The sequence below is a fragment of the Juglans regia genome, chromosome 3 (genome assembly GCF_001411555.2).
Source record: "Juglans regia cultivar Chandler chromosome 3, Walnut 2.0, whole genome shotgun sequence".
Classification (NCBI taxonomy): domain Eukaryota; kingdom Viridiplantae; phylum Streptophyta; class Magnoliopsida; order Fagales; family Juglandaceae; genus Juglans; species Juglans regia.
The window spans coordinates 20,995,010-21,018,026 of record NC_049903.1 but is presented as its reverse complement, the minus strand read 5'-3'; the positions used below and the strand labels follow the sequence as shown (position 1 = coordinate 21,018,026).

Here is a 23,017-nt window from a genome sequence, read left to right as displayed (position 1 = left end):
AAAATTCTATCTTCATTTCTTGTATTGATATGTGAATGGAGCCATTTCAATGATCTTTTATGTCTTATGATATGAATGTCTTTTGTCCTTCGTTGGGCAAGAGGGACAAAATCGTCTTACTCTAGTGTTTTGGTTAGGTTTATAAATCTGCCAAGGACATGTTTTCGATGGCTCATCAGTTTGATCTTGCATCACGTGACGGTCCAAAGGTGGGATGTTGTCCTTGTATTATATAATATATGCATTTTATCAAATGCTTAAAGGGTTTTCATTGATATGCATCAGGCTTTTGTAAGTGAGTATGCTGTAAATGGGAAAACTGCTGGCAAAGGAAATATTTTAGCAGCACTGGCCGAGGCTGCATTCCTTATTGGAATTGAACAGAACAGGTTTGATGTAATTTTGAACTTGCTTACTGTGAATTTGTCCTCGCAATTACTTCAATTCAGTCCAAATTTGACGATTCATTTTTCCTCCAAAGCGTTCTTTAGGGGAACCATGCTCAGAAGATGCTGAGTTTTCCCTGGTCTTTTGCCTATTCTAAAGTTAGAATTGTGTTCTAAAAGCCAATTAAACATGTGCGTTATTATTAAAAAAATGTTTATTTTCTCATATGAACATTTATTCCCTGACATGAATTGTATGTAGTTCTGAAGTCATTAAGAATATGATTCAGACGTGTTTAACGAGACTAGTCCAGTGTCCACTGATATTAAAATTGCTAATGACTTGCAAACTTATAGTCCATAGCTAGTGGTGAAGTTAGGCATTTTATCTGATTAAGCTACAAATAGATTCATCTTGATCATGGAACTGCACCACAGCCAATACAAGTTTTGCAAGCTTATTGTCACCCGAATTTGTTATTCCCATTCATTAATAGCAAAAGGTTCTTAATGAATGGTCAATACCTTTATAGTTTTTGTGGTAAGATGAAAATAAGTGGGAACATTAACTATGATAAGAAATCCATTGTCTTATATGGCGATGTAAATAAGGCAAATTAATGTTGCTAAATTATTTTTCTTTGAGAAATGACATTAATAATGAACTTGTTTGCATTTTATATTCTCCTTGAGGTCTCCTTCAAAAGTTTCCTTATATTTTCCTAATTTCTCTTCTCTATGCATGATCTTTCTTCATTTTCCCCCAAGTTTCCTTTAACACTTTTCCTCAATAACATTGAACATTTCAAGTTTTTGGTTAAAAAGGGAAATAAAAGCCCATCCTAAAGCCTTAGTAGCAAGAATGACATCATGTAAGATGGTCTGGTCGTGTGCAACAAAGGCATTGCTAACAAAAGAGTTATTTGATTTAAACAAAAGGTGCCACCCAAAAGACAATAGATTGGTGTGATAGTATAGAGGGTGTGATAGTATAAATGATAGCTGGAAGTTAATGGATGATATGGCTTCAAACAAAGGTGTATGGCGGGGACCTCCTGTCCTAATGAAGGCAAACATGGTTGGCTCATTAGGAGAAATGCTTGGTTTACAAAAGAATTCTGCAAAAGTAAACCTACAAATTGATATGGCTTGATTTAGTATGTCAAATTGTAAAACTCTTTTTATTGTTAAGTAGATCTGACGTCTTACATTGAGTTACTTCAGTTTGTAAAAATTTTTTGTAAGATACTTTTATAGATCTACCACCTCGCTAGTTATTTGCCTTTCCCATCATTGTAGGTGCGTAAAATTCATGGATTCTCAAATAGAGTGGAATCGAAATAGAATTCTTTGCGGAGCTGTGTCTTTTCTTTCTTGCTTTCATTTTGTTCTTTCTTTTGTTTGCTTTTCCTTTTGTTGAGGAAAGTGGGAATCTGTAACGCTCAACAGCACAACCAGATAGGAGTGTTGGGTGAAGAACCATTATTCTAGAAGACATCCGATGTGGAGCCCACATCTTGTGAGGGTTCTTGCCATTAGGCCAAAGTGTTTGGCCTTTCCTTTTCTGTGTCTGTTCATGCTTTGCTAACCAAGCTAGTGCTTCGAGCCTGAGCCTTTTGTAGTTATAAATTCATGCTATGGAGATGTGTGCGATATGTACTAGCTGCAGAAAATGAAAATATTAGCTTCTAATCAGGTCTCTAGTATAGTGAAAGAGAAAGCAAAATAGTAAAAGTATATTAGAAAGGGAAAAAAACATAAAATGGAAACCTATGCCCATTTAGTTTGACAAATAAGTACTAAGTAGAGTATATAAACTGCTTTAATTTGCATTAATGTTCCCAAATTGACAATGCTATGTCTCTTAAACGTCCCTAAATCCTGGAGTTTCCAGATGGGTTTGTGTGCATAAATTAAGGATCTTGATCTTCAATTTCTTTTGCAAGTAATTAGCTTCTATACCTGTAAAAGTTTTAACACCAATCAGAAAGAAAACCTGCTAAGGGCTTCCATTTCTTCTTCAATGCAGTGATGCAGTTAGCATGGCAAGCTACGCACCACTTTTTGTGAATGACAATGACAGGCGGTAATTTCTCTCAAAATTTTATCATGATATAATTTTCCATATATTTTACTTTGAAAGTGAAAATCCCACCTTTATATAATTGTTATACTGAGATCAAAAAACTTTCTATTAAGGTGGAATCCAGATGCAATTGTCTTTAACTCTTCACAGCTATATGGAACACCAAGCTACTGGGCGCAATGCTTTTTCAGGGAGTCGAGTTCAGCAACTGTTCTTCATTCAACACTCCAAAATACATCCACTTCCCAACTTATTGCATCTGCAATTATGTGGGAAAACTCGGGTGATAACAAGAGTTACCTAAGAGTAAAGGTGTGCTTCCTCACTAATGACCTCACTATTTTTATACTGCAATGCTTCCTATGTTGGAAGAGAAAAACTGATATTCTATTCTAGAGGGAAGAGAGGAGAGACTATTTCTGAAATTTCTCTAAGTGAATTACTTCTCAAGTGGCTTGCTTTGTGCCAATGCATACATGGGTATTTATAGGCTTGTAGATTCACCTAGCATTTACTCTAATACATGAACTTCCCTAGTACATGAATACCCAGGTACATGAATACCCCAAATACATGAATCTCCAAATACATGAATCACTTCTTCCAAGATGAACCTAGACTCTAGTTCATCAATATACTAAAAGACAACTTTATTTAAGTTTATTATTCAACACCCACCTTTAAACTTAATTATTGGTAACTCCGAGTAACATCTGCAACTTGTTAAAAGTATCATACTTGAGAGGCTTCGTAAAAATATCTGCAACTTGATCATGGGTCTTCACGAATTTGACTTGTACTTCATTCTTGACAATGCATTCTCGAAGAAAATGAAATCTTGTATCAATATGCTTGCTTCTATCATGAAAAACTGGATTTTTCGCCAATGCAAGTGCCGACTTGTTATCAACAAAAATCTCTGTGGCTTCCTCTTGTGGCATGAGTAGTTCCTTCAATAACCTTCTCAACCAAATTGCATGACAAACACAAGATGTCGCAGCAACATATTCAGCTTCACATGTAGAGAGCGTTACAATTGGTTGCTTCTTAGAACTCCAAGTAAATGCCGTATTTCCCAAATAAAACACAAAACCGGTAGTGCTCTTCCGGTCATCCAAGTCTCCGGCCCAATCACTATCACTATACCCCACAAGCTTAAATTCATTAGAAAATGAATAAAGAAGTCCGTAATCAATAGTACCTTTTAGATAACGTAGAATCCTCTTAGCCGCTTTGAAATGCATTGTGCTTGGTGACTCCATATATTGGCTAACAAGTCCAACTCCATAAAGTATATCAGGTCTTGTGCAAGTCAAGTATCTCAAACTTCTAACAAGACTCTTGAATGTTGTGGGGTCTACCTTCTCTCCATCTTCATGCTTGGACAATTTCGCTCCACATTCAACTGGGGTGCTCACGGATTGACAATCTTCCATCTTGAATCTTTTGAGAATTTCCTTTGCAAAACCTTCTTGAGAGATAAAAATTCCATCTTCCATTTGTTTGATCTCAATGCCAAGATAATAAGACAAGACCAATATCGGTCATTTCAAATTCTCTCATCATAGCTTTCTTAAATTCTCCAAACATGCTTGAATTGCTTCCAGTAAAAATTAAATCATCAACATATATGCAAACAAGTAAAATGTCTCCACTTTCACGCACCTTAGCATAGAGTGCATATTCATGCGGGCACTTGGTAAATCCATTTCCCTGAAAATACTTGTTAATTCGACTATTCCATGCCCTTGGAACTTATTTTAAGCCGTACAAGGCTTTCTTTAACTTCAACACTTTGTCTTCTTGCCCTCTGACCACATAACCCAAAGGTTGCTCTACATAAACTTCTTCCTCAAGGATTCCATTTAGGAAAGCCGATTTGACATCCATTTGATAAATCATCCACTTCTTTTGAGCTGCAAGAAAAATAATCATCCGGATCGTCTCTAATCGTGCAACGGGGGGAAAGACTTCTCCATAATCAATATCAGGACGTTGGCTATATCCCTTGGCCACCAATCTTGCCTTGAATCTTTCTACTTCTCCATTTGCATTCTTCTTTACTTTGAAAACCCACTTCACACCAATGGGCTTTTGTCCCTCTGGTAAAGTCGTCAATTCCCATGTATCATTCTTCTTGATTGATTTGATTTCCTCATCCATGGCAATTCTCCACCTTTTCTCTTGTACTGCTTCTTCAAAACTTATTGGTTCACAATCGGCAAAGTGACAAAAAAGAGTTAGATCATCACTGAAATTCTCCGTTACCTCATAAAGATCTTGGAGACTTCTCATTCGGGATTGTCTTTCACTAGAACTTCCTCCATAAGAAGATGATGAAGGAGTACTAGGAATTATTGGTGATTGAGGAGGTGTCATAAGTTCTCGTACATCATTTCCTTGATCTTCATCTTCAGGGAAGGGAAATAAATCATATCTTTCATTTTCTTGATCACGCCAATCCCACGAACCTTCTTCGTCAAATTTCACATCTCTACTAATGATCATCTTCTTAGTGATTAGATTATAAAGCTTGTAGCCTTTGGATCTTTGATCATAGCCGATGAAGATGTGCTTCTTGCTTTTATCATCAAGCTTGGATCTTTCTTGATCGGGCACATGCACATAGCCAATACTTCCAAAAACTCTCAAATGGAAAACACTTGGCTTCCTTCCACTCCATGCTTCCTGGGGAGTTGAGTTCTCTACACTTCTTGTAGGGCAACGATTTGATAAGTAAACAGCACAATCAACCGCTTCCGCCCAAAACTCTTTAGGCATCATCTTCGTCTTCAACATGCTTTGAGCCATATTGAGAATCGTTCTGTTCTTTCTTTCAACCACCCCATTTTGTTGAGGTGATCTCGGAACCGTCAAAGCCCGACGAATCCCATGTGCTTCACAAAACTCATTAAATTCATTAGATGTAAATTCACCCCCTCTATCTGATCTCAAAGCCTTAATCTCATAGCCGCTTTGTTTCTCAACAAGTGTTTTGAATTTTTTGAAAATACCAAACACTTCAGATTTTTCTTTCAAAAAATATACCCATGTTTTTCTACTGAAGTCATCAATAAAGAGGAGGAAGTATCGATTTTTACCAAATGAAGAAGGCTTGATCGGTCCACAAACATCAGTATGAACAAGTTGGAGCGGCTCACTTGCTCTTGTAAATGATTCTTTTGGAAAGCTCTTCCGAAATTGTTTGCCAACAAGACACCCTTCGCAAAGTTGATCAGATTGATCAATAGGCGGCAAGCCTTTCACCATCTCCTTTTGAGCCAACAACTTCAATCCACCAAAATTCACATGCCCAAGCCTCAAATGCCAAAGCCAAGACGTATCTTTCACACAAGCTTTGAGGCACTTAGCCACATCAGTTTGAATATCAAGCAAAAACATCATGTTGCTTGTCATGGACACTTTAGCAATCAAATTTTTCTTGTCATCTCTTAGAAAAAGACTACGATTTTTCATTTCAATCTCATAGTCATTTTCCAAGAGTTGCCCCAAACTCAAAATGTTGCTTTTCATACTTGGAACATAATAAACATTTGACATAAATTGATGGCTCCCATTTTTTAACCGAATTAGAATCGTACATTTCTCTTTGATGGGAACTTTTGACAAATCTCCAAAAGTGACATTCCCACTCACCGATTCGTCAAGCTCCACGAACTTGCTTTTGTCTCCGCACATATGATTTCTTGCAGCATTATCAAAATACCACAAATTCAATTTGCTAGTTTCTTCTCCTTTGTAGGCTAGTAGCAAAGTGGGCTCCGTTTCATCATTTTCAACGTGATTCGCCTTCTCTTTAGTATTGCTAGGAGAACTCCAGCATTCCGAAGCATAGTGGCCATACTTTTGACAATTGTAGCATTTGATTTTGGACTTATCATATTGTCTCCCATTCTGCCTTGAGTAATTTCCTCTTCCACGACCTCTTGAGGATTGACCTCTCTCTTCATGGTTGGCGTTTTGATTGCTTTGTCCGCCTCTTCCTCGTCTTCGTCCTCTTCTTCCTCTTCCTTGTCCATGTCCGCGTCCTCATCCTCGTTGACTTCTATCATGCTCTCATTCCTTCTCTTTTACAGAGAGCTTTGTGGCGAGAACCTGTTCAATAGGTTCTTCCTTCTTCTTCTTGAGTCTCTCTTCATGGGCTTGGAGAGATCCCATAAGTTGATCAACCGTCATCGTCTCCAAGTCTTTTGACTCTTCGATAGCCACCACAATATAATCGAACTTTGAATGAAATGAGCGAAGAATCTTCTCAACCACCTGGACATCTTCTAGCTTTTCTCCATATCTCCTCATTTGATTCACAATGGCCAACAATTTTGAAAAATAATCTGCAATCGTCTCAGATTCTTGCATACGAAGGACTTCGAACTCACCTCGTAGCATTTGAAGCCGCACCTTCTTCACTTTATCAACTCCTTGATAGGAGTTTTGTAAGATCTCCCATGCATGCTTGGAAGTTGTGGCATTGGCCACTTTCTCGAACATTGTTTCATCCAAACATTGATGGATGAGCGTGAGAGCTTGTTGGTCTTTCTTCCGCAACTTTTGCAAAGCCTCCTTTTGATTAGAACTCAACAAAGCTTCATCTCTAGGCTCCTCATAGCCTTTCTCTACGATCTCCCATGCATCTTGAGATCTAAGCAAAGCCCTCATTCGAATGCACCAATTCTCATAATTCTCCTTTGTCAAATGCGGAAATTGAAACGGAAACGTCGAGTTAGCCATCTTCAGGATCTAGAAAAGACTTTCTCTGATACCTGTTTGTTGGAAGAGAAAAACTGATATTCTATTCTAGAGGGAAGAGAGGAGAGACTATTTCTGAAATTTCTCTAAGTGAATTACTTCTCAAGTGGCTTGCTTTGTGCCAATGCATACATGGGTATTTATAGGCTTGTAGATTCACCTAGCATTTACTCTAATACATGAACTGCCCTAGTACATGAATACCCAAGTACATGAATACCCCAAATACATGAATCTCCAAATACATGAATCACTTCTTCCAAGATGAACCTAGACTCTAGTTCATCAATATACTAAAAGACAACTTTATTTAAGTTTATTATTCAACATCCTACCCCATTTCTCAGCACCTTCCAATTCAAACATCTTCACAGATTTTACTTTGTTCAGGTGCATTATCCGGTTACTTGTTTACATGAATATCTTGTCTTATTGCATACATGTGGTTGATAATGGCAGAGAAATTATTTTTCTAGCTCTTTAGTTAGTTTGAATTTGATAGCTACATCTTACACTTTTGGAATTGAATGGAATTTGGCTTTTCTATCTATGTGGCACTGCTATTAATTTGAGATAATTTTTATCTTTATTTTTTTTGCAGATTGTGAACTTTGGGAATGACACAGTTAATCTCAAGATAAGTGTGGATGGATTGGAGCCCAACTCCACAATACTGTTATCTGGGTCGACAAAGACCGTACTCACCTCTGGTAATCCAATGGATGAGAATTCATTCAATGAGCCAAATAAGGTAATTACGGAATTGCTTTTTCAGTAGATTAGAAAACGTGTCTTCTGAATTGTTCGGGGGCTTCTCCGGATATTCAGATATACTTCTACATGCTATTTTGTAGGCAAGTTTTTAGATTGTCCTTACTTCACATGTTCTTGCCAATGTAATATATATATAGGATCATATCTCTTGGTCTATACATGGTTTCATGATTCCCACAATCTACTACAAACAAAAAATTGCAGTATGAAATAAAAAGGAGAAGAAAAACTGGCAAAGGAGAAAGAATATTTTCTGTTGAATAGTAAAGTTGACAAAGGGGAAATAACATATAGCTCTAAATAAAATATGGGTAAAATATTTCCCCAGTATAAACTTTTTGTCTTCCATTGTATGTATACAGGTCAAACCGACCCAGAGTCCACTTGAAAATGCTGGCAAGGACATGGATGTCATACTTCTTCCATATTCTCTCACTTCATTTGATCTGTTAAAAGGATCAAACGACCTCAGAACTGCAAGAATTGATTATTTCTCTAGATCATCTTTTTAAAGTATTAACTGATGAATATCAAGTACTACTGTACTTTTGAGAAATAAAGGTAATAACCCAACAAAAGATGGCAGCATCCTTGCATGTCAACTATTCTATTGGAATGTCATGTTGTTTTATGTAATATCAAACTCGTTGCTTTTGGCTTCCATGCTTGTAAGCATGTGTGTGAATGGTCTTTATTCTTGGAGATCAAATTATATCTTGCAGTTCATGTTTTATGTAATATCAAGCTCGTTGCTTTTGCCTTCCATGCTTGTAAGTATATGTGTGAATGGTCTTTATTCTTGGTGATGAAATTATATCTTGCAGTTCATTTGAATATGCCCAGGCACACTGCATTTCCATTCCATTCCATTACTCTGATTGGAAGAAGTAGATTTTATTATTTATTTTTTATTTTAAGACTTCCCCTCATATCTGGGCCAGACTCTTCCTTAATGGGCGACTCAACACGTAGAATATTTAATTAAAATCAATTCCAGCTCATGAAGTTGAGATTAATTCCAGCTCATTAATTCCAGCTCATTAATTAAAATCAATTCCAGCTCATTAATTAAAATCAATTCCAGCTCATGAAGTTGGAATTAAAATCAATTCCAGCTCATTAATCTGTTTTCAGCTCATGAAGTTGAGATTATCAAATCAATTCCAATGAGTCTAAGTGGAATAGAGGATCAACAAGTTTGGCACAACACGAAGAATAGCATGTTCTGAGTAAAAAATGTCTATCACCTTCATAGAGAACTGCAGTCAAGATCAGAAGGAGGGCCATCTCAAAATAGCATGCAATCAAACTTTTGGCAAGGCATCTGGAAACTGCTTGTCCCTATTGCAGTAAGAATGTTTGTGTGGAGGGCTTGCAATGACAGTTTGCCTACTATGGATAACATGTTGAAAAGGAAGGTGGTGGCAGAAAATACATGCCCAATCTATCAAACTGAAGTTGAGACATCAAAACATGTACTCAGGAGTTGCGAGGCTGCCAAAGATGTATGGAGCCAAGGTTGTCGACAGGTTCAAAAAAATGAGTATTAAACTCTCCTTTCTCAAAGGGATCTGGGACCACATGGTCACTTCATTGCAGGAAAATAGGCTTGTGGAGGTGGCTATGATTACAAGGTTCCTTTGGTCCAGAAGAAATGATTTCATTCATGGTAAAGGCTTTATGCACCCTAGTCTACTTATATGCAAAGCTAGGAGGGAATTATAACTTTTTAGACAAAGCCAGAATAGTGAGGACCTAGTTATGCCAAGAGTTAGACTACATACTGTTGTCAAATGGGCAAGGCCCCCTGTAGGAACTTATAAAATGAACTGGATGCAGCTCTAAATGAAGCTGAGGGGCTAATTGGCGATGGAGGCATCTTAAGGGACTGTGTTGGGCAGGTCATTGGCACCATCCAAGCCAAAAGGCAATTGAAACTGAGTGTTTTTAGTGGAGAGGCCTATGCTATGATGATGTACAATTTTCTACAAAGAGTTGTGTGTGACAAAATTCATCCTTGAGGGAGATGCCATGAAGGTTGTAAACCTACTCAATACATCCCACATTGACTGGAGCTATGGTGGTCTCCCAATTGAGGATGCAAAACAACTATTGGTTACCTTTATAGAGTGGACTACAACTGATACCAAGCAGGACGGCAACAAAGCAGCCCACCTCCTAGCACAAAATTCTCTTCTTATTAGTGAAGACTTGTATGAACTTGAGGAAGTTCCTCCTTGTGTTCAGCAAGTAGTAAACCATGAGTTGGTGTAATCTGTTTTTCTGTTTTCTATTGCATAGTTATTCTTGTAGGTATGTAATATGTTTTTCAGTTAAGCTGATGAATGAAGTGATGTTTTGTTATAAAAAAAAAAAAATATATCTCTTTGGGATGGTCCTTCATGATTATTGAATTGGTGAGTCTAAATTTGGAATTTTAGTGGAACGAGGAAGTTCAAAGGAATCTTCCTTCTAGGCGCCTTCTAGGAAACTTCCAATGGATGGCATCCTCATAATTTCTTCCAACTTGATTTCCTAAATTGGAAACTCCCTTGGTCTTAGATTTTGGATGAAGGGTTAGGCTTAAGATGGATTCTGGGCTTCTAAGGGTATTCGGCCCATGTGGTTGGGCTTAGCAGTGGACTTTGTCTAGGACTTAGGCCTGTTTCATGGGTTCTCTTCATGGATTTTTGTGTTCATTGAGCTTGGGCTGTTCTACTAGGGCTACAATGGGTTTGATTATGCTAGGCACTTATATTGGGCTAGGGGCTCATTAGTTGTTGGGCCTTATTGAAGTCCTAGGCCCTTCACGACCTAGACATTATATTTGAGCTTTTGGGCTCTAGGAGTCTTTAAGTTGGTAACTCAACTCATGTTGAGTAAATTTTTAATCGAGCTACTTGTCTTGTCAACCCTGGGCTTTCATCCTATGGTATTCCTTTTGGGTGGGTTGTTACATCCTTCCCCCCTTAAAATGACATTTCATCCTCAAAATCGGTATCAGTACAAAGGTATAGGTTTAGAAGGGCATACCTGGGTCTAAGTCTCGGAGGAACTAGTTGGAGACTCAACTTCTTCATCATATGGCTCTTCTTGTTGTGGAAAATACCTTATTTCATTGATGAATGGATAATAATACATATTGACCTCCTTCTTTAGATCCCTAAGTTCCAATACAAATTAATTGTCAAATCCCGGAACTCCCCCTTCCATGAATCGGTATCGGTGACCTGAGGAATCAAAAGATTCCGAGGTGTAGAGTGAGGGGACACGGGGCACTAGTGGTTGTCATTGATTGGCTGCTCTGTTAGACTCTAGTTGGTTGGACTTATGGTGCTTCCTAGTTCGTTGTAGCCATCTGTTTCGGGTTTCATCCGCCTAGATCAAAGTATTTGGTGGTGGTTGTCTCTCCCCATGGGGTAGGGCTCTTTTCATACTCAGGTTTCCTTTTCTATCATGGTCTAGCACATGGGTTTTCTGGTATTCTAGTTTCTCTCGATTTTGCCAATATGACGCTATCATTCAGTCTAACTCTTCCTAACATCGTTGCCTCCTTCTAGCTTTTATTCGTGCCCTATCTCGTCTGGGTGCGTCCTATCTATTGGCTATGTTTTGGTTCATGCCATTATACTATGTAGAGTTAGAAAAATAGAAAAAGAAAATCATCAAACAAAATGTTAGTACAAGTGAATAAATATAAATATCTCCCACCGCACTTTATAAAATACAAACATCAACAAATCAATACAACCAATTTCAATTAATCTAAAAAAAATACCAGTAATTAGTTCTCATATTCCTTTCCTTCTCCCAGGTGGCTTCTTGTACGTCTTGGTTCTGCCACAACACCTTTACTAAGGTAATCATTTTGTTTCAGAGTTCCCTTTCTTCCCAGTCCAATATTTTTACCAAAGTTTCTTTGTATGATAGGTTCGGCTACAGGTTGTTGACCAAAGCTCTATTTCAGAGAGGATACATGAAATACATTATGGATGCCTTGTAGCTCAGCGGGAAGATTTAGGTGGTAGGCTACGGGCCCAACTTTTTCCACTATCTCATAGGGTCCAATGTATCTTGGGCTCAATTTGCCTTTCCTTCTGAAGCAAACTACGCCTTTGATGGAAGATACCTTGAGGTAAACTGAATCTCCTATGTAGAATTCTAGCTTTCTCCTTCAGTGTTCTGCATAGCTCTTTTGCCGATTCTGGGCTATCCTCATGTTTTCTCTTATAAGTTAAATTTGCTCTTTCATATCTCCAAGTATCTCAGGACCATATATTCTTCCATCTCCTACTTCCTCCCAATAGAGTGGAGACCAACACTTCCTTCCATACAAAGCTTCATAGGAGGCCATGTGAATGGAAGTGGGATAGCTATTGTGATAGGCGAACTCAATTAAGGGTAGTTGTCTTTCCCAGTAGCCTTTTCCCTGTAGCACACAAGCCCTTAGGACATCCTCTAAAGTTTGTATCATCCTTTTTGTTTAAGGGTGATAGGCACTGCTAAATTTCCGCTTTGTGTCAATTGTACTCTGAAGGTTCTGCCAAAATCTAGAGGTGAATCGAGCGTCCCTATTTGACACAATGGTCTTAGGAACTCTGTGTAGATGGATTATTTTTGTCACAAAAAGCTTGGTTAGCTTTTCCATTGAATTCGTATTATTCACAAGCAAGAAGTGGGCACTCTTGGTTAGTCGGTCGATAATGACCCAAATCGAGTTGTTTCCTACGGTGGATCTTGACAATCCAATCACGACATCCATGGCAATGTCTTCCCATTTCTATTTGGGAATCGATACAGGCTATAGTTCTCTTGTTGGCCTTTGATGTTCTACTTTAACCATTCTACAGCAGAACATTGGTCCACGAATCTTGCCACATCTCTTTTCAAATCTTCTCACTAGAAGCATCGCTTTAAGTCCTCATACATCTTTGTGCTACCTAGATGAGCCGTGTAAGGCATCTGATGTGCCTCTTTCAAAATCTTATCCTTTATCTTTGAATCATTTGGAATTATCTTCCGCTTTCGGAAGTACAATATTCCTTTTTCACCAATCTTGAATCCTTCTGGTCCTCCTTTCTCAATCTTTTGTCGTAGACTTAACAAGTCCTCATCACTTAGCTAACCTTCCTTAATCTCTTTCCATTCCACAGGCGAAATTTCTTGGAGGGTGGCTAATGTTGCATCTTACTGAACACTACTTGTTAGCAGACTCCTCATGCTAGTTAGGAGATATTTCATTCTCAGTGGTCTTTTGTTTGCACCTTTCAACTCAGGGCATCAGCTACCTTTCGACTCAGGGCATCAGTTATCACATTAGCTTTCCTAGGGTGATATTTAATCTCGCACTGGTAGTCACTAATTCTTTCTAACCACTTTTTTGTCTCATGTTTAAATTCTTTTAGCTAAACAAATACTTGAGACTCTTATGGTCGGTAAAAATTTCACAAGTTTCCCCATATAAATAATGTCTCAATATCTTTAGTGTGAAGACTACAGTTGCTAGCTCTAGGTCATGGGTGGGGTAATTTTGTTCACGGTTCTTTAATTGCCATGAAGCATAGGCAATTACTCGTCCTTCTTGTATCAGCACACATCCCAGACCTAATTTGGATGCATCGTTATAGACTATATAGGGTGATAAATCTACCTTTCTTTCTTGACCAATGCAATTTTTTATTAAAAGCTACCAAATTCGGGGCTTGTTTGTTCTTTATCATCAAAGAAAGCCAAAATCAAGTTTCCCAACAAACAGAGCAATATTGTCAATGGACAATTCAAGGTATCACTCAAGGGTACAATAAAGCCAATCAGCTATCACTTATTTCTTCAAACTAATGTAGCCAACTAGCTATCATTACAAAGTATCATTACAAAGTACTGATCTAGTAACCAAACTTAAGTAGAACATTATAAGCCATAAAAGTAGTAAAGTTGAATATATTGCAAATTGTAAAAGAAGACATATTGAGGACATGACAATTAACAAAATTAAGTGATTTAAACAAATTAAGTAAAGACAATCAGAGTGTGGAACTTACGGTTAAAGGCCAACCCTTTAGGCATATCACTATGTGCATTTTCATGCCCATAAGTGCAACATGTTGATACTATTAAATCATGGACAAACTCACTAATGGTATTTAATACAAGCATTTTAAGGACTCGCATGATATCATATATATCTTACAATAACCCTTTGGAGCTCTATTGTATCTGATTCCTCGTCATCCTACTCTGCAAACCATCAAATATTAGTTTTTTTTAGCATGCATCAAATATTAATTATTACATGCTTATTGTACTAGAGAATACAAAAAGTTTCTATATGCTTCCTAAAGAGAGTCCCAACTAATATATCTGGAGACCAAGTTCAATAACCCCATGATTTTTTTCAGTTCATTTTTTAGGAGTATATGAGTATAAGAGTCCAAATACATTTAATTAATTTTTTTTTATAATTAAAGTACCTTTAATTTAATTAATCAATGATAAAATGCATAATTTTTCTAAACTAAGCCCCAAATCAAAGTGATGATGATGCGACTACACAATTTAAATGTGACAATATTGAACAAAAAAAAAAATCTAAAAGCATACTAGGAGTAATTTTTTATTGACTATATGACACACCTGAGAACATATTAGATGGACATTGGGGGAAACCGTTGGAAATGAAAATCTCACACTTGGATTAGTTATATAACTAGTTTCCAAGTTAAAATGATGGTAAAAATGCTAATGTATTCCTTTCTATAATTGATTCATAGGTGCTAACAATAGGCTTGAAAATATAAATATTCTATGAAACAAAAGATCACACTTAGAAGAATTATATTTTATATGGAGCCGGGCAAGTTTGATTTCATGTGTTCTCAATATACCCCGTTACCTAGCATTACAGAACCAGGGGTAATCAAGAAGTTTTATTCATAAGAGAAGGCCAAGTCCAAGTACAAAGGAAGTATACACGAGAACAAAACTTTGTATCATATAAGAAAATGTTAGAACAAAAGCGGAGAATCATATATAAAGCCTGTTTACCTTGTCCCTATCTCGTATAATGAAAGATGACAATAAATTTAACCGTGCCCTCTAACTCTTATACTGAAAGATGATATTATCACTGCCACTGCCAGTGTAAAGCAAATAACAACAATTGGATATACCTGAAACAATCTTACATGATTGGGCTCCATTGTCAACAAATGCCTGAAACATAATGGAAAGAAGTTTTTAGATAAAGTGCTTTGCCCAGTCAATGAAGGGTGGGATTAACAAGATAATTTGAAGGGGAATGCATAATTTAAAAGGACCCCAATATAATTCCATTGCATATCAGATTCTTGCATAAGTTTTCAGATAAAGTGCTTTGCCTAGTGAACTATAGAGTAGTTGCTTTGTCTCCAGAAGCTAGAAAAAGTTCCACTCTAGGATACATTACTCTAGCTTACATTTCCTAACTCTTAACGGCACCCAAACATGAAGTTTCAAAGCCTCAAAAATTCATTTAGCAAAATATCAGACATGCAAAAGGCTAAATGATAAAAAATGAACATATTATATGCAAGGGTCATCATGGTAAAATCTCACTATAGCAGCAACTAAACTAGTATACATAAAAGCAGATTTACAGATTATCGAGAAATATTGGCAATTTCAAATGCTCAATCTCAGTGCATCAATACAGAGGCAAAAGAAATAAGCTCCTACTGAGTAGGAGCCATCAACAACCATGAGATCAATACCTCAATCACAACAAACACAACCTCGACCAAACCAAACTAAAGACGGATTGAGTCTCTTGATTGGCTAAAGATGGATGGTTTTACGTAGCATTGATAAGTTCTTTAGAGGGTTTTCACCTTGTCATCAAAATTTTGTGTTCAATTATATACTAGCTACTTTGATTATTTTGGTCATTGTATGTGGTTGCATTATTTTTTTATTTAGGTCTTGGTTTCACATAATTCCGATATTATCACCTACCATTTTATATGAGTTATTTTTGAGATGCAATGTAGTTTTCTAGTATCGATTCAAATGAATAATCTTTTCCGATGATAGTAAGTGCTAGTTTGGGTAATGGAGTATGATAATACTCTACTACTATTCATTATTTTATAATTACTTTTCACCTACTATTCACTATTATTCAACATTCTATCATTACTTTTTCAATACTATTTACAGAATATCTGACATCACCTCACTAACCAAATGCAACCTAAATCTTTTACGGCCTCCTAATCAAGAGGATAGACATGAGTTGCAAATTTTGAATTGGTAGGCCAACATGTATTTCTATTACTATAAAATTCAGCAATGAAGTAATTACTAGTGTGATTATGATTATTCTCTTATATATATATATATATATATATATATAGTGATAAATCTGTATTTGTGGTGTAGGCATTATCAAGGTCCATTCCAGCTTGCCAAGTATGATTTTCTCCATGACTAGAATCTGTTCATTGGTGTAAGCTCTGTCTGAAAGGTGTACAAAGTCATTGACCTGAGGGGGCCAGATTTCTTCATACTTAGAGGCCATGAGCATCGTACTGATGCCCACCAACTGCAATTCCCTCCTTGGCACTGTCTTAATTGCGAGGAATTGATCGATTATATTGACTGTCAGATAAGAGTTTCTAGAGACAGTTCAAACTTCCTATGAACATCTATCAGTCAGTCCACCAGAATCCCTCTCATACTTTCATTGATATCCTGCTGAGAGTCTATATAATCATAAGGTCGACTCTCATTCTAAACTAGTTTATAGAACTTGTAGATGTCCTCAACGTATTCTACAGCAGCCAAGTCATTACAGGCATCTGCAGCATCAATATCAACAATCTGCTCATTTGGTTTGTCAGTTAAACCACAAGAAGCCTTGCTACGAGCAGTTAGGACCGAAGTGAAGGCATGTGCTTTCTTCCTCAACATTTCTTCTCCATCCTTTTTCTTGTTGATAGGATTTTCTTGCTTAGCCTTAGCACCATCGTCCTCCGTATCCGGGCTTATGACAACGGCTTCTTCGGGCTTCGGCTTAACAGCAACTTTCTTCTGAGGCTTTGGTGCAATGGCTCATTTACCTGCCGCAACCCCATCAAGAAGAAGAGGAGCTCCATCAACATTCACACATAACTGTTTCTTGTTATTTTCAGCAGCTATTGTAGCTTGCGCATTTGCGAGCAGTTGAGCACAGAAACTCCTTGTGATGGGACGATTTGGTTTGCCCTCGATTCCTCGGATGGTTACCTAATTCCCAATATCACCGAGTGCTCTGCGGTTTCTTGCTTTGGCTGCATCATTCATCTTCTGTTGCTTACCTCCTCCAACTACTGCCTCACCTCTGGGCTGTGGCGGAACGATGGGTCTTGACGCCATTTCTAATTGCTCGAATGTGTCCAAGAACTACAGCTACAGGAGACCGATTTCCTTATGAGGAATCTAGGGTGCGAAAAATGTGGAGAGAGTTTGTTGCGATACACATTTCTTGATCATTGGCCTAGGGTGAGCCCATGGCGGCGCCCTCTGCCCTTCCTTCATCGGAAGGGCCTACTGGAGGAGATGGCGGATCTCTGTCTTATGTTCAGATTGTTTCGAAGGTGGTGACACCTTCAACGTTTAAGGTCCCTATGAGATACCCTGTGGATGTGGACAGGGAGCCTGGTTTCGTTTTTAGATGTCAAAGGCTGCAGAGGATTTTCGGTTTGCTATTGTTCTGAAGTTCGTGCGGATGAGACCTACGATTGATGATATACGATTGGCGATTATTAAGTCCTGGGGATTACTGGAGATTCCTACGGTGAGTGTGATGGATGACTATCACGTTTTGGTGAAGTTGCAGACTGAAAGGGATTTCGTGCATGCTTGGGCACGAGAGGGTCGGTTGCTTGCTGGATCGGTTTTCTGATTATTTCGATGGACGAAGGATTTTGATTTGCGAAAAGAATCAACGCTCGCGCCTCAGTGGATATTTCTGCCAGGATTGCCTCTTCATATGTATCGGGCGGATTTTCTGCAAATTCTAGCAACCAGGTTTGGACGGTTTTTGGGGATTGATAATGCTACGCTGCATAGAACCAGAGCGTCGGGGGCTCGAATGTGTGTGGAAATAGATTTAAAAGATGAACCGGTTCAACGTTTTCCTATTGTAATGGCTAACAAAAAAGTTTGGCAGGAGGTTCGGTATGAAAGACCTGGCTTCTATTGCACCAAGTGCTGGCGTCAGGGTCATACGGCAGTTGTATGTCGAGCTAGTGAAGAGGCTATGCGTAAGGGATGTGATGTGTCAAAAGGGGTGGGGAGAAAAATGTGGCAAGAGATTCCAAAACAGAAGAGTTTGCAGGGGGTTCCAGGAGATGGGTTGAAGGAAGCCCAGAAGGAAGATGGGGTTGTAATGGAAGTAGTTAATGGGAAAGAGGTAGTCGATCCTAGGGAGGAAACAGAGAAAATTGTTAGCAAAGAGCGAGGGAATATTGATATGAAAATGGTGGAGGAGCCCTGTGAGGAGGAGGAGGTGGTAGAGCAACCTTCAATCCAAATGCTGCGGGATGTTGAGGCTGTTCGGGGGGTTGGTTCTGATATGGACTTGATTCTAGTTGATGCTTATAATTCACCGCGTAGTGGGGGCCGTGGTCAAGTTGAGATGGTCTCTGAGGTGCTTGATATGGAGTGTCATTTACAGTCGGTTACAGTAGAAGAGCCACCAGATTTGTATGGTACTGATGTGGAAGAGGAAGCGAATGTTCTTGATTTGGCCAAAAATAAAGGATATGATTCTGACTCTGTTTCGCAACAGGGTGAAGGCAGAGAAAAAAAAAATATTGTGGTTCGGCAATCTCAACGGGTGTCCTCCCGTCTCAATAAATTTACTCTATGACTGAGTCCATCATTGCATGGAATATAAGGGGGTTGGGAAGTTCTCGGCGTGTGCTGCGTAGTTTGATTCGGAAAAATAATGGAGATATTGTTGCTCTTTTTTAGCCTTTTGCGAGAATAGATAAGCTTCAGCGTTTAGTTAGTTCATTGGGTTTTGATGGTTTTTATTCTAACGAGGGTGCAGGGGGCAAAATTTGGATTTTGTGGATAGCTCCATATGATTTTGAAGTTGTTAGTGTGTCAACGCAGATGGTTACGGGGTGGTTTGTGTTAGATGGGACACGGACGTTGGTTTCTTTTGTTTACATGAAATGTACTCAGCTGGATCAAAGAGAGTTATGGGAGCAGCTGGTTGGTTGTAGGGCTGCTGGAGATCCATGGATTGTTATGGGGGACTTTAACATTATACGAGAGGACCGGGAACGTGTGGGGGGCTGTCCCCGAGCTGCTCAAGCTATGGATGATTTTAATTTGTGTATTGATCAATGTGGTCTAGTTGAGCTGAATTATCATGGTAATCCTCTCTCATGGTGTAATGGGCAGGAGGGGATTGCACGAAAGTGGGTGAGGCTTGACCGCGTGCTTATGAATGTGGCCTTCTCGGCTCGATTTAATTTGGTGCAGATGGAGTATATTAAACACAAGACATCGGACCATAGTCTTATGGTGATTCGTTTATCCCTTGTTAATAATAGGTATGGGCCTTCTCCGTTTCGGTTCCAAAAAATGTGGTGTTCTCATGGTTCATTTCAAAAGTTGGTAAAGGAGACATGGAAACAGCCTACGGTAGGATCGGGAATGGTTAAATTGGCTGCAAAATTGAAGCGACTTAAGGTGGAGCTGCGGATATGGAATAAATCGGTGTTTGGGAGAGTGGATACTAATATTCAGGAGCTAGATGCGAAAATGGATGTACTGGAAGCCCAACTGTAGTCCGGTTTCTCAGAAGAACTTGAAGCCGAGTATATAGTCACTAAATTGGAAATTGATATTTGGGAGAAGAGGGAGGAGAGTCGTCTAGCCCAATTAGCAAAGAACAAGTGGTTAAAAGAAGGTGATCAGAATTCCAAGTTTTTTCATGCGGTTGTTTCACAGCGTAGGCGTGGTTCAGTTATTTCGCAGATGAGGTTGGCAGATGGGACTATGTTGGACTCGGCAGAGAAGGTGCACTTGGGGGCGGTGGAATATTTTACTAATTTCCTAACAGACATGCCGCAGGTTGTTCATGCAGATCTTTCTCCTCTTGTGGGATTGGAAATCTCAGAGGAAGATAATTCCAGTTTGTGCCGTAGGCCTTCGGAAGAGGAAGTGAAGGAGGCCGTTTTCTCGATTCCAGAATATAGTAGCCCTGGTCCGGATGGGTATGGGTCTTCTTTTTATATTTCTTGTTGGCATCTTGTGAAAGAAGAGGTGGTCGAGCCGCAAGGGATTTTTTTGCGGGCTCTCCGTTACCAAGGTTCTATACTTCGTCCTATATTGTTTTAATTCCGAAAGTGTTGGATCCCAAGAGTTTTGAGAAATTCGGGCCAATAAGTCTATGTTCTGTGGCTTATAAGATTTTTTCAAAAATCTTGGTGAAGCAGTTGACGGGTTTTCTGCCTAGATTAATTTCAGCTGAACAGGGGGCATTTATTCCGGGTCGTAGTATTTTTTAAAACATAACTCTTGCTCAAGAAATGGTTCATGCGTTGACGAAGAGGACAATTGGAGGTAATGTGATGGTAAAGTTGGATATGGCAAAGGCATATGATAGAGTGCATTGGGATTTTTTATTAAATGTTCTGTCTAGCTTTGGGTTTTCAGAAACATTTTGTAGTTTGGTGAAGGAATGTGTGGCGTCTCCTTGGTATTCTGTGATGATGAATGGGACTTATAAAGGATTTTTCAAGTCTAAGAGAGGCCTAAGATAAGGTGACCCTTTGTCGCCTTATTTATTTATTTTGATGCAGGAAGTGTTCTCAAGGCTACTTCGGAAAGATTTTGACGAGGGTCGTATTGGGAAGTAATATCATCCTAGAGGGGCACCGTTGGTGTCTCATCTGTTATATGTGGATGATATTTTGATTTTTTTGAATGGCGAAAAACGATCTCTAAGACGCCTGGGGCGTACCTTAGCCTGTTACGAGCGCTGGTTTGGCCAGTGAATTAGTAAAGAGAAGTCGGCAATTTTTTCCTCGCCAAATATTAGTGCTACGAGGCAGTGTGGGTTGGTACGTCTTACGGGGTTTGCACCTGGGAGTTTTCCTGTTATGTATTTGGGGGTGCCACTGATTTGTGGACGTTTAAAAGCTGTTCACCTTGATCACTTGGTTGCAAAATTTCGGGCTAAGGTGGCGGGGTGGAAGGCAAGGCTTCTATCGCAAGGGGGGCGTTTAGTGCTACTTAAACATGTTCTTACTAGTATGGCGTCTCATTGTTTGGCTGTGATGAATGTCCCTCAAGTTGTGCTTAAAAAAATTAATTCAATTCTAGCCTCATTTTTTTGGGGAGAGAAGAATGGGAGTGCAAACATGAAGTGGTGTGCGTGGTCTCGGATAAGCAAGCCAACGAAAGAGGGTGGGTTGGGTTTGAGGAATTTTCTGGAAATTCAAAAAGCGATGCATATGAAGTTGGCTTGGCGGATTCTGTCAGGGGATTCATTGTGGACTCGGTTCATGGTTTCGAAGTACGGTAGAGGACAGCATGCTTCGTTGATGGTAGCTAGAAACCACAGTTCAAGAATTTGGAGATCTATTGTCTCTGTTATGCAGGATGTTTGTGAGGCGTCCAAGGTTCGAGTGAGAGAGGGGAATTCATCTTTCTGGTTTGATAGGTGGTTTTCAAATGGCACTTTGTGCAATTTGGTGGGGGTAGTTGGTACACCTTCATTAAAAATTAAAGATGTATGGGTTGGGAATAATTGGGACGGTGACAGGCTTCAACCTTATTGGTGAGGAGTTGGCGGAGGAGGTGATAAGGGAAATTAGTGCAGGGCGCACTGGGCAAGATATCTTGATATGGAAACCTGATGTGGGGGGAGAGTTTACAATAGCTAGCGCATGGGAGTTAATCCGTGTGAGAGGAGTTGATCATGGTTGGATGGATTGGATATGGAGTAAATATTTGCCAAAGAAAATATCAGTTTGCATGTGGAGGGCACGATTTAATTTATTAGCAACGGACACTAAGGTGCAGACCCGTGGAGTTGTTACGGCTTCAAAGTGCAACTGCTATCATCTTCCACAAACCGAAACTCTAGATCATGTGCTTGCTACGGGGGAAATTGCAGAGCAGGTTTGGCGTTGTGCTTCACTAGCGCTGGGCATTGGTGTACAATCCAGGAGCTGGGCTCACCGGGTGGAAGCTTGGATGGCGTGTGCTAATCGAGGAACACAGAAGGGTATTTTAGTGGGCCTGGTACCAAGTGTTATTACTTGGAAGTTATGGCATCAACGCTGTCAAGCTAGGATGGAGGGAGTTCATTCCAGTGCTATGGAAGTTTGGAGAGCTATTCGGATATGGCTGGGTATTTTGGCTAATGGTCTGCAGTCCAAGAAGGTCTCTAAAGTTGATGCACAGGTATTGAAGGCTTTGGATATGAGATCCCGGAACTGGTAGCACGTATTCCATTGCAAGTTGCTTGGTTAAAACCATCTATGGGATGGTGGAAATTAAATGTGGATGGAAGTTGTCGTGGTAATCCAGGGAATTGTGGTGGGGGTGGTGTTTTGCTGGACCATAGGGGGCGGATGATAGCAGGTTTTTCTGCTCATTACGGTTTCGGAACGAACAATGAGGCTAAGTTGAGAGCTTTACTTCAAGGGGTCCGGCTTTGTAAGGAGAGGAATTTTCTAAATGTAATTTTTGAGTGTGATTCTAAGGTAGTGGTGGATTGGGTGAAGAAGCGAGGGTGTAATTTATGGTATCTTTGGGATTATTGGGATGATCTCCTTCAAGAATTAGATGGAATTCAATTCGAAGTGGTGCATCAATTTAGAGAAGGGAACAAAGCAGCGGATTTTTTGGCAAGGAAAGGTGAGGAGGGTCTTACTAGGATGTTCTTACCTGGTGAGAGCATACCGAGGCTATTGAGGGGCATTATGAGGTTAGATGCTTTGGGATGTCCTTCATTAAGGAA

General features: G+C 39.2%; 2 protein-coding genes and 1 pseudogene across 2 annotated transcripts; 2 read left to right on the top strand and 1 right to left on the bottom strand.

Moving 5' to 3' along the window:
• Positions 1–143: 143 nt before the first annotated feature.
• Positions 144–8,829, top strand: LOC118348054 (alpha-L-arabinofuranosidase 1-like). The gene is made up of 6 exons (XM_035688866.1): positions 144–209; positions 286–389; positions 2,416–2,472; positions 2,586–2,784; positions 7,841–7,990; positions 8,376–8,829. The coding sequence occupies exons 1-6, from the start codon at positions 159–161 to the stop codon at positions 8,523–8,525; spliced, it is 711 nt and encodes a 236-aa protein (XP_035544759.1). The 5' UTR covers positions 144–158; the 3' UTR covers positions 8,526–8,829.
• A 6,279-nt stretch (positions 8,830–15,108) lies between these two features.
• Positions 15,109–17,455, bottom strand: LOC109014829 (annotated as a pseudogene).
• Positions 17,456–17,537: 82 nt separating this feature from the next.
• Positions 17,538–21,681, top strand: LOC118348003. The gene is made up of 6 exons (XM_035688721.1): positions 17,538–17,648; positions 17,702–17,824; positions 17,951–18,821; positions 19,022–19,812; positions 19,996–20,261; positions 21,651–21,681. The coding sequence occupies exons 1-6, from the start codon at positions 17,538–17,540 to the stop codon at positions 21,679–21,681; spliced, it is 2,193 nt and encodes a 730-aa protein (XP_035544614.1).
• Positions 21,682–23,017: the final 1,336 nt, after the last annotated feature.

Bases quoted from the DNA above. Each gene is read 5' to 3' on its own strand.
- LOC118348054 (XM_035688866.1), top strand. From the start codon at position 159: ATGTTTTCGATGGCTCATCAGTTTGATCTTGCATCACGTGACGGTCCA. The intron at 390-2,415 runs GTTTGATGTAAT...TCTTCAATGCAG, and splicing joins ATTGGAATTGAACAGAACAG to TGATGCAGTTAGCATGGCAA. The intron at 2,785-7,840 runs GTGTGCTTCCTC...TTTTTTTTGCAG, and splicing joins AGAGTTACCTAAGAGTAAAG to ATTGTGAACTTTGGGAATGA.
- LOC118348003 (XM_035688721.1), top strand. From the start codon at position 17,538: ATGGCGGCGCCCTCTGCCCTTCCTTCATCGGAAGGGCCTACTGGAGGA. The intron at 18,822-19,021 runs GTGAAGGCAGAG...TTGCGAGAATAG, and splicing joins TGACTCTGTTTCGCAACAGG to ATAAGCTTCAGCGTTTAGTT. The intron at 19,813-19,995 runs GTACTGGAAGCC...GTTGTTTCACAG, and splicing joins AGCTAGATGCGAAAATGGAT to CGTAGGCGTGGTTCAGTTAT.